This window comes from Tribolium madens, unplaced genomic scaffold (genome assembly GCF_015345945.1).
Source record: "Tribolium madens isolate multiple individuals breed KSU strain unplaced genomic scaffold, Tmad_KSU_1.1 Scaffold_7;HRSCAF=85;Tcas5.2_LG10, whole genome shotgun sequence".
NCBI lineage: Eukaryota > Metazoa > Arthropoda > Insecta > Coleoptera > Tenebrionidae > Tribolium > Tribolium madens.
In genome coordinates, this window is record NW_025401050.1 from 6,323,351 (window position 1) to 6,335,494 (window position 12,144).

General features: G+C 31.4%; 1 protein-coding gene across 8 annotated transcripts in view; it reads right to left on the reverse strand.

The window, feature by feature from the left end:
• LOC123010234 (protein sickie) overlaps positions 1-12,144 on the reverse strand; it is a 146,572-nt gene that overhangs the window by 37,846 nt on the left and 96,582 nt on the right. For 4 of the 8 annotated variants that reach the window (XM_044406949.1, XM_044406950.1, XM_044406952.1 and 1 more), the window contains 3 exons: positions 10,178-10,841; positions 324-703; positions 168-278 (listed from right to left, as the gene is read on the reverse strand). In XM_044406949.1, the coding sequence (XP_044262884.1) occupies positions 168-278; positions 324-703; positions 10,178-10,841 (1,155 nt within the window). Of the gene's footprint in view, positions 1-167; positions 704-10,177; positions 10,842-12,144 lie in introns of all 8 variants that reach the window. The other 4 variants (XM_044406946.1, XM_044406945.1, XM_044406944.1 and 1 more) reach the window with 1 other exon arrangement.

Consider the following 12,144-nt stretch of genomic DNA (forward strand, 5'->3'; position numbering starts at 1 on the left):
AAATTTTTATACTCTTGGTTAAGTAACATAAATTCTATAAAATAATAAAATTATCCTTTTGGTTCTATTTTTTCTGACTTTTTCTAAGCCTTTTAATAATTCTTGTGATTTAAGTTTTAATTGTTTTTTAGTTAAAAAAGTTAAAATAGTTCGCAATTTCTACTCACTGTGCGACTGTTGCAAATCACTGGAACAAGTCTGCGTCCCCCCCGACACCTTAACCTTGGTCCTAGGCACTGCGGACACCGACGCCGTTTTCCCCGCCTGATTCTGCAAAACTACACCCCCAATTACACCCCAATCACCCCCAAAACTCCACAAACCTTGGACTTGTGGCGCTGTCCCGTTTGGTGTTCCATTGGTTGCATTGCTAGTCGAACTGCTCCTTTTCACGTACCCGAAACTCTGAGGTACTCCTCGCACCTTAGAGCTCTTCTCTTTGCTGCCGTGGGGGCTGCTGCGACGCTCTCTTCGGCTGCTGGTGGGACTCGAGGGGGCTGGAGCCGGTGGTGGAGGACTGCCTACTCCTGGTGAATCCGTGTAGCGCTTCCATTGGCCGTGTTTGGTGTCTTGTAAGGCAACGCCGTTGCGGGAGGAACGGGAGGCGGCGCGAGGTGCAGGAGGGGGAGGGGGCTCCTCCACGCGCCCCCGCCGGGAGGACTGCTCTGTCAACACGGTGAGGCCGGGCGAAATTCGCGGTGTGCTGAAAAAAAAATTCAACTAACTTGTTGGAACTTTTCAACTATTGTGAAAATTTAATCTGTTCCGTCGACTGTACTTGAAACTAGTCCAATTAAAATATCTTAGCTAATTAAGAGTACAACGAGTTAGAAATTGGTAACAATTTATCTTGTTTAATGACTTTGCATGTAACAAATGTATTAATCATATTGATGAGTCAAGAAAATTAAATTAGATAAATGTACATGATTGAATTAATTAAATTATGAAGATAGATTTACAGAAAACGCCTTGTAGTTTCCTTACGGTATGATAAATGGCTAAACGAATAATAAACACAAATTGTGTTTTATTTTTGTCTCTGTAGTAACATTTTCTTTTATCTTCGATTAATAGTGGGAGACATATCACGTAAGTAATAAGATATTTCCGGGCTGAAACCTCTTTTGGCGAAGTTAGATATTGACCTAAACTTTGATTGAAAGAGATATCTCAGTCAAAGGAGAACGAAAATGCTATTTCTAAATTGGAACTGATCATAAAAAATTCTCCGATGTCAACATTCTTTCTTATTTTGATGCAAAGAAAAAAATCTTTCCACACAAACAACATAAAAAAATATTTCAGTTATTAAAAAAATATATTTTATTAATAACTTTTTTTATCAGTTTTATACAAGAACAGTTTTTTTTCGTTTATAAAAATTAAATCGTAAAAAATTCAATTTTAATAGTAGATTACATACCGAGATGGAAGGTGCTTCATTACCAAGGTAAAATTTGATCACCAAAATAGCCATAATAAGAGGTACGACCATCAATAAGATTTGTAAACTATTTTATTCACAATCATCCTCCTTAAAGAACAAACCCAATAAAGAGTTCTAATTTTGAAAAATATGACATATGACAGTTCAGGTTGGAAAGTGGCCATTTCCTAACTTAAACTGTTACTTTATATCAATTGTTAAAAAGAGTGTATAATCAAAGCTACATCCAATTTATTATAAGCTTATTTACATTAAAAAATGTATTGATAAAATTTGAGGTAAATTCTGTTTAAAAAATTGTTTTAAAAAAGAAAAATGTTTCAAAATTTAATGACATTACAAATACAAGTATGTTACGAACTACAAAAAACTGACTTAATGTTAAGAAAATTATGAAGTAAAGTAAAAAAATAAGTAAATAAGGATTAAAATAGAAAGCAAATAATTATAGGTTAGAAATCTACTTATACCGAAAATAGAAAAATTGTCACTGCAGGTTTTGAAGTCAAACAAGTATCAGAGATGAACTTTACAACAAAATATGTAATTAATTAGAGTTAGAATAGGATAAATTTAAGACCAAAAAGTTCCAGTATTAAAAAAAAGAGTAGATGTGTTGAATTCATAAGTGATGGTCTATTTACAATTTTTTGCTGTCTATTTTAATCTGCACTCTAAAAGAAAAGTAAAACTGCATATATAAAGGTTTTTTTATTATGGTTATAGGTATTTCAATAATGTTTTCTTAAAAAAAATATTTTTTGCAAGTTATTGTAATAAAATGTCCTTTACATCTTTAAAATCACGATTCTCGCTGTGTCATATTTCGCAAAAATCATAAAAATTATTATGCAGAGTGTAACAAACAGATTTCTTACTTCTCCGAAAATAACGTAAATTTTAGTTTTACCTAATTTTTTAAAACTTCCATACATTTTTTTCAAAAAATGTTTTAAATTCAACTAAATGCTTTAAATTTTTGGTTTTTAGTAGAAATATGTAAAAATAGCTATTAAGCCAACAAGAGTTTTTAAACTTTAAAATTTTTTCCAACACGAATATTGAATCAGAAATTTTGCTAAATTATAAGTTATATTGAAAATTGTCAAAATTGACAAAATGCCATGTGATTGACGACAGACTTTATAGAAGAGCGTATAATAAGGGCAACATAGGAGGTAAGCTTAAACGCACCATAGAAATAATATAAAATATTAGTGTTAGAAAAAATTATAAAACCATTTGGTTTTTAGAGCCTGTTAGTATGAAAAAAGTAAAACATACAGGGTGATTCAGCTTAAATGACCCATTAGACCCCTCTTGGCAGACAACCTATAATACAAAAAGCAATTATTCCTTGATTCATATTCGAATTTTGAAAGTTTCATGAATCGAAAAATATCGTTCTTTGATTCTCGATATTTTGAAAATTTAATTTTGAATCAAGGAATAAGTGCATAATGTATTATGTGTTGTCTGCCAAGAGGGGTCAGGTGGGTCATTTAAGCTGAATCACCTTGTATAATATGTATACATTTTTTTCAGTTGAGTTTAGTAGAAAGTTTGGTAGGTAGATAAAAAGTAGATCAAAAACAACTGTTCTATACTATACTATATTCTTAATTGCACAAAATTGGAAAAACGTTTTCACAAAGCGTGTAATTAAAAAATCAGCATTTTAGCTGTAAGTTAACAAAATAAAAACAGACTCAAAAATCAAGTTTATCACAGACCCAATATTAAGCTGTGGTTGATGAAATTTCAAGAAAATATAGATACCTTTAGTAATTAATCCTCCAAATTTTCCAGAAAACATCAAAATTTTATTTGCCCTCTTCTGAGTGTTTTCCTTTTAACCTAATTTACTTATCTAAAATTTTACAACCGCACCACCACAAAATCCCCCTTTCATGATTCTTCCGCTCACGAAACTAAACCAACACTAAACCCGACCATAAACCACCAAAAACACCAAATCAACAAGATCATCGGCCTCGTAAAAAACTGACTTAGGCCTTACAATAAACAATACAAGTAGAGAGATAAGCCAAGAGCTTTCCAATAAAAATTCATAGTGACGAGCTTTCGTTAAAAAATCTTAATCGACGTGGAAGGAAGCAATTTTTGTGTGAAAACATGCAAATCAATACAGTGTCATTAGTGCCATCGGAAATGTTTCCGGCGGAAATACCGACAATGGTATCTCGATAACAAGTCTAGTGTCTCTCGTCTATAACCCAAACAGCGTTTAATTAATATTTAATGAAACATAAACATACGTCCAAACAATGGAACAGTGATAGTGTCATACCAGAGGTTTCCCGCCTTGTCGTCGTCTTTCTCACCACCGATAGAAATCGCATCACAGTTTCCCTTTTTGATTACTTTCAACACACAAAAAACTACACCAACTTTGGTCCCAGCAAGTGTGACTTTCGATAATAATATTTCAGTTAGGCCCAGTGACCATGTCTGTCTGGCGTCTACAATATGAAATCGATGAGGGGGCGCATGTACCCTACGGTTGTTCCCTCGTTGTATTGCACCACGGTCGAATTAAACATCTGATTCCGCCCCCACTACGCGCAGACCAAGGAGGGGTTGACGGTGGCGCGAAAGCAACAGGAGGGTTGTCTTGGGGCTGTGTGGAAGGGTCGCTTTTGCTCTCCTATTGATTCAGTATAGACGACGATGCTGGATTTTTTATCAAGTGTTTGATGGGGTGAGGTGATTAAGGAGATTGGACACGGAGGGGATAAGGAACACGAGAGATAAGTCGCCAAATCAAGAAAAAAATTAATCTCAATTGGAGCAAAATTGTAAATAAATAAACGAAAAAAAAACTTAAAAGATAAAATCCTAACAATTTTTTCTCCCTATGTGACTACTAATAGTGATAAATAAAATCAACCGTCATATTTATTCCCACCAATTAGCCAACTTGAGTGATTTTCAAATTTATCACTTTTTTGATATAAAACGAAGCAAAATTTAGATTGACGATTAATAGCGACCGGTTTTATTAAAGCACTTGGCTTTGCATCGTGTTTAAAAATGTCGTAATGTTATAAAAAAACTACTTATAAAAATTTCGAAGTTATGAGAGTTCAAATTTTGCATTTTGACTCTATTTATTTCTGTTGGAAAAATAACTCGAAAAAACTAATAGATTTTAATTTTTATCATATATCTTTATCACCTTGTATATCCCTAACGACGCTTTATAGAACTATCGTTTATTTGACAAATTAGTGTTATTTTTCGCAGTAGAATATGTGGTTGCAGTTTTTCGCAATATTTAGAAAACACCTTCTACAATATACAGTATGTCCACAGATTAAGTTTACACGAGAAAAAAACATTTTTTGCTTCACCTGAAACAAGTATACGGTCTTGAGGTTGAAATTTAAATGAGATGACATTCACAGTAGAAGAAAACTAATACACAATATAAAACAAAAATTCACGTTGTAAAAAAATAATTCATTTTATTTTATTTGTTTGAGAACTGCTGCTTCGGCTGCAACAATGGCCATTAATATCATCTCCTTGTGTTTCATTGTAAATCATAATCACGACAACCAATTTATTATTTTAATATTTTTTGCCATCCATTTTCATTTTGAAAAAAAAATAAGAAAAACGAATCAAACCTATTGGAAACCATTTCGCTGGAAGAGATTAAATAGAAGATATTCGAATTTTGATAAAAACTAAAGCAAAAGCAAAGCAAATGATGACAGAGTCAAAACTATAAAGTGACTTTTCTCATTCATTGTCATGGATACGATTTTTCTATTTGCTTTGTAACAAATTCTATTGTTGTCAATAGAATTTTATCTAAACAAAGAAATAATTTCAGTGACCCTCAAACCGTGTGCCATTATTTTAGAGTTAAATAATATTTTTTAATAATAATAATTGTGTAAGTTTTCTCACAGTATTTCTGTACTCTTCTATTACGAGTACTAAATCAATTTTCAACTCCAAGACCGTAAGCACCCTGTATGTAATTAAAACTTCATTATTCTTAGTCAGTAGAAAGAAAAGTTGATTTTTCTCTTGATTTTGAACTTGTCTGCGTTTTAAATTTCATCATATTAACGGTTTGTCACTTTGACAAATAAGTTTACGCAAGTTAAATAACAAAAATGTTTCTGCAAAATATAATTTTCATAAATGGCAAGTCAAAGAAACAGCTTTAAGATAAAAAAGCTAAGTCATTTTTAACCATAATTATCCAATAAATTCATTAATTGTTAAAGTGACATAGTTGTCCAACAAATAAAACCGCCAATCTGATGGAATTAAAAAAACAGAAAAATATATTATTCCAAAATCAAGAGAAAAATGAACTGATTGAATCAGAATAACGGAAGTTTTAATTACAGATTTTCTCATTTCAGGTAAAGCAAAAAATATTTTTCCTTTGCAGTTTTGGTGTAAAATCAAAGATTTTTTTTTCCTCTTGTGAACACAATCTGGAGACGTACTGTATAATTCGAAAAAATGGTTTCATATTTGCTTGTTAGGTAAAAAACTAGTTAGTTTTATCCACTTTCAAACATCAAGTCATTTAGAAAATTGTAGTTTGTTAATGAAAATTAAAAAAAACTATAACTGACAATTAATTAACCACAATTATTGTTATTTAAAGTCAACCCCGCTTTTTCAAACACTAAATCACCAAAAGTTAACACAAATTTTGCATTTTAATAGGTAATCAAGATTCATATCTCTAATTTTATCTTCACTGAATTTTTTATATCAAGTATGAACTCTTTTAGAACCTTTTTGTCTTTTCAACAAAATAGTATAACCGCCATTAGCAAAAATTTCAAATTCTTTATATCTAATACTATACTACTGCAATAATAACTTATAATAGTATATTACATATTAAGATGGCAAGTATTTCATTTCTAAAAATTTAATGCGGGACAAAACCTCATCTTTAATTTTTGTGAAAGAAGTAGAAAAATGTTCAAAATTTTGTGTCGAAATCCACTTGAAATTCCACATTAATAATTTACAAAACTCTCACATTGCATTGTTCTCGTCTCACAACTCATCCAATTAAATCCCCAATGTAATTAAGTTGGTTTAGACAAATTTGTGCGTTCTCTAATTAAATTAATCCCTAATCAAAATCTACTAGCACCTACCTGTGCAACTATCATTATTTTAGAAGCTACCTTAGGAGAACCGTAAACTAAGTAAATCGTCGAATAAAGTTTCAAGTAGTGCAGAAATAAATAATTTAACACAGGTTTAGAGTGTGAATGTGCTTTCAATAATTCAAAGCAACGCTTCTAGTTTAATCCACAATGCAATTAACAGGATTTATCCTTATACAACGTTATTAACCTAAATTTCAGTTTAATTAAATCTAGAATTCAAGTTGTGACGGAAAAAAAACAAAACGAAATCCAATTTTATTATTTGCATTCTCTAACCGGTCTGAAGGCAGTATTTATACTGACAATTGAATTGCTGCACGCGATTTATTCCAGTTACTGCAACAAAAAACGCTCAAGAATGGGAATTTTTAAATGAAACGATTAATTGAGCGCTTAAAAAAACTTCATAAAAGAAACGCCTACCACGCCCTTGTCGATTGCAGCTGACTTGACGTCATCCCTAAACCTTCCGATTTAAAGGGTAGGTAAGTCAAATTTCCAATTAGTCATCTCGGGGGTGAAAATATCGAGTTATAAACAGTAGCGTATCAATGTCAGAAATAAGACGTTCACCGACCATTCACCCTCCTATCAACTTAAAAAAATTAAATTTCTTACTATTCAAGAAAAATTCCAGTCGCCTGACACTTTAATTAAATTTCCTTCAATACGAAACATCTGTAATACACATCAGCGAGGGTGTTAACATCACAAGAGATGGTGTTTCTGTTTACTCTTCCAATGAGAGGTAGCAATGTGTGTTGTTTTCCTCGGAGCGAAATGAATCACCATCAGAGGGGTAAAACATGGCGCGTGTCGTTCGGGTACTCCCCGACAGCTGGCACATGTGACCCGGGATAACAGGTATTCCACCACGGTTATTAATAATGCTAAAGAGTGGCTAAAGAACACTTAACTTTGTTATGTGTGAGGGCAGCTTGGAAAAGGGTTTCCGACGATTCGACACGACGGAAAGGTGAAAGGGCAAAACGTGATGTAGGCAAGGGTCAAAAGGAAAGGGAAATTTTAACGACCGAAGGGTGGACCTGCCGATTGTCAAGAAAATAGAGAAAAAGAAATTTTCTCTCTGCGTTTATGGGTTTTTCATTTCGAGGTCCTTTCAACCATTATTTGAAATAAAATCGATAATGGCATAGAATTATTTGAAAGCGTTTCAAATTACGGAAATTTTCATTAAATGATACGGAATTGCATATTACATTGCTGATTTTTATTTGTTTCTAGTTTTCCAATTATCTTTTTTCCAAAATAAGTGCTTATTATTAACAAAAACGACAGTACCTACTAATAATCAGAATGTAATTTCTTTATTCGTAATAAAATAATTGTTAAAAATATTTTTTTTGATTTGTGAATTAATAAATATAAAAAAAACATAGTTAGGCGATGATTTTGAAATTTGGCACTTTACAGAAAAAAGTTTTTTTAAAAATTTCCAAGGTATACTTGATTTTTCCAAGCTAAATTTATGTTAGAAATTAGTCTTAACCAAACAGGGCTGATCCCAAAAAATAAAAATTTAAATCGAGAATTTTATACCTTTTACAAGAGTCGTTTCACCTATCCGAGGACATACACACTCCATAGCAACGACTTACTACAGCTTCAGAATTTTAAATTTCAAATTTGAAATTTTATAAAAACCGTTTTAAATTGTATTTTAATGTAAATTTTGTTTTTCAAATCAGAATTTATTGTTCTTTTAAATAAAAATTCTTATTTTGTAATTTTGAATATTTTTTTTATTTTCTTCAGTCTTAAATTATGAATTAAAAATTCTATGTTTACTTAATTCAAACTATCAAATTCTAATTTTTATACAAAAAAATCGGTTTTTATAAACTCGTTCTTTTTTTTTGAGGCTTTTTAGCACGTTTTTCAGTTGGTAACTCATTTAGTCGCAAATTTTGGTCAAAAATTAGCCGAAACATCACAAAATTTTGCCGAAAGTAGTCTTATTTTGAGCATTTTTAGAATAAAACATGTTTTCAGAACAAATCAAAGCGTAATTCCATGAACCAATGATTAATTTTATCGAGAAACCTGTAGATCCGTCATTTTTTTAGTTGAGAAAATTTTATATTTTTTTGATGCAAAAACAGAAAATTTTTCTCGTTCAAAGTCGAAGTATTGACTGAACAACGTAAAATTCGATGAATTTAGAATTTAGTATCCAGAAATTTTCTTCTATGTAGTAGATATAGAATTTTAAAATTGCAATGTTCATCATTTTATAAACTTAGAACTGTAATTTCGATATTAAAACATTAAAACAAATTTTGTTTTGAAATTTAAACTTTTTCTATTTTTTACACTTCTTTTTCATTTCAATAGGTATAATCAGAATTCTAACCCATTTGTTTAAACTTTATTATTATCATTGTTATATTTTTTGAAATTATTTTTATGATAGGTTTTAATTATTAATTTATTATCTTCAAAACTTTTAGTTTAGACAAATTTGTGGGTTAGAGTGTTTTTTTAACAAAAATTTTTTTTTGTGTAATTTCAACGAATTTACACATTAAAAATTGCGTTGAGGCTTATGTGAAATTCGTTAACTACGTTTTTTTTTTCAAATTAAAATTCTGATTACTTAAGTTTTAACAATGAACTACACTTCTGAATAATTATTATTATTTATTAATCACAAACTTCACAAATAGCAAAGCGCAGTCCATTACCAACATTTTTTTCATGTTCCTGGTATTTTATCTTACTCGGCATTTCTCTCTGGTAAGTTACTTTTGGGACATCCTGTATGTAGCAATATTGCTAGCAATAGTGTAATGTAGCATAAATTAAAATTTTGTGAAAAATCTGTGTCAAACTTGGTGATTTTATTTTTAATTACGATTTTATTTAGAGATTTTTTTAAACACCATATGACACAGATCCACCAAAAACTAATTTAATTTTTATATTAAACACAACACCAGGCAATGTTATGCAACATGTACACTTTACGAATTATTTATTTGCTCAACTAACTAACATAACAAGTCCAGAAAAAAACTACTTTACGGACGGAAATTTTGACACAGTATATTTGAAAATATAGAAAACTTTTCAAATAAATCATATTTGTAGCTTAGAATTTAGCAAAACACACTGGTAATAATTATAATTATCAAAATTAATTTAGAATTATAAAAGCTAATTTAATATAGTGGAATTACACTGAATTACATTGGATTTTCCGTGGAATTTTTCGGAATTACAAGCTTTCTATCCCTCGAATTGAGTCATTGTAAGCAATCAGACTCTATTGATGACTCTGCAAAACCTCACCACAAGAAAAATGCGTCAATTCGCAGCCATCACAATGATAAATGAACACATTGTCATACCTCGAGGGGAGTCCCGAATTACGGATTTATAAACATTGTTTCAAAGTCGTCTAAATCACCCCCTTTCTAGATTAATGACAAGAGTCAAGGCAACGCTTTCGTAAATCTTTCACGACAAAAGATAAATCACGTAGGTGTAACAGGGGATTAACACAAATGTGAGTAAACTTACTTACCCATTTGGAATATGTGCAGGCATGGTTTGTAGCCTCCGCGCGTACAAAACTGATCCTCCTTCAGACATATACCCGTCAGAATTATCCCTCGAGGGTGCATTCCGCAACATTTCACCATCAGAAAGGTAACCATTAGCGAGGGAAATTTCGCAATAGTCCGAACTTGGGTCCTGTTGGACCCTCTGGTAGTGTCTTTGGCGCGGAGGCAGAGTCAAAGTACTGCAATAGCCCCTCAAAAGGGGCCTCATTGGCTCAATACTCAACGGAGTCTCCTCGTCACCCTGAGACCCCTCCCTGACAAAATTCAAGAAATTCTTCGGTTCTTGATTTTCGGTGTTGAGGAGTTTTTCTTTGTTAGGTTGGTCTTCTGTTGCTTCTGATATGTACGTGATTGGGTCTTTGCGGTTTGGGATAATGTTGTGGTGTTCGGAACTACTTTCACTTGAAGGCTTGTAAATGACGCTACTTTCGCTGGAGTTGCTGTGGTGGCCGGTGGAAGCACTATGACTGCTCTCGGAGAGTTGGGGCTCTTTCTCGTTTTTCATGGGGGAGACTAGGGCTACGGCGGGCTTGGTGTGTGTGATACTGGCTTGGGAGTTCTCACGCGAAATGGGGGTTTTAAGGGTGTTGAAGCTTTTGTCGTCGCGCACGATTTTCGTGGTACCTGAAAAGTCAAGTCTAGTGTTTTTAAGAGCAAAACCAACCTCACAAAATGAAGAAATTAAGGGTTGAAATTTCAACAACGCCTGTTGTCCAAACAAGCTGAAATTTTGTATACACACATAATTCCCGTAACAATATGATAATATTTACTTTAATTAATAATTAACAATTGTTATAAACAATTATCAATATCTCGGCCGCTATTTGAAGTACGATAGAGCAAAAAAACCCTATAGGTTGGTAGAGGTTTTACTTTTGTTCTGATATGGTAATTTTGAATAGATTTTTTTTTTAATTTCAGCTTTAAAGTATGAAATAAAAATTCTATGCTTACTTAATTTTAAAAATCAAAATTCTAATTTTTATACAAAAAAAAAATTGCTTTTTATAAACTTGTTCTATTTTTTGAAGCTTTGTAACACGTTTTTCAGTTGGTAATTCAGTTATTTCTTAAAATTTGGTCGAAAATTAGCCGAAAAATTACGCCGAAAGTGGTCTTATTTTTGAGTTTTTTGAACATTTTCGGAATATAACATGTTTTTAGACCAAGTCAAAGTGTAACTCCTAGAGCCGATGAGGAATTTTATCGAGAAACCTGTAGATTCGTCATTTTTATAGTTGGAAAAATTTTGTATTTTTTTTTATGCAAAAAAAGACAATGTTCACCTTGAAAGTCGAAGTTTTGACTCAGAAACGTAACATAAGATAAATTTCGAATTGAGCATCTAGAAATTTTCTACTACTAGATCTAGAATTTGAAAATCACAATTCTCATCATTTTGTAAACTTGTAATTTCGATATTAAAATATTGAAACAAATTTAGACTTTTTCTATTTTTTACTCTTAATTTTTTTTTCCATTTCAATACAATCAGAATTCTTATGCTTGAACTTCTGAAATTTATTACATATTATCATTTCTTGAAATTATTATAATAATAGGTATTTATTATTTTAGAATTTTTGTCTACGAATTCCAAACTTGCAAACTTAAAATTTTTATAATCTTTATAACTTTTATAATAACTTAGAGCCAGCCAGTTTCATAATCGAATTAAAGACTTTAAAATTAATGTTGGTTTAGAATCCGAAATTTTTATCAATAAATCCGTGGTAATCAGCACGTTCTAAACCAACCATTAACTTTAAAGTCCTTTTAACTCAATTATGAAACTGGCCCTTAGAGTGTTTTGTTTTGAAAGAAATTTTCGACATAAAGTTTTTTTCTTTTACTTTGATGTTGTCCGAACAAGTTGAAATTTTGAATACACACATAATTCCCGAAACAATACAATAATATTTAC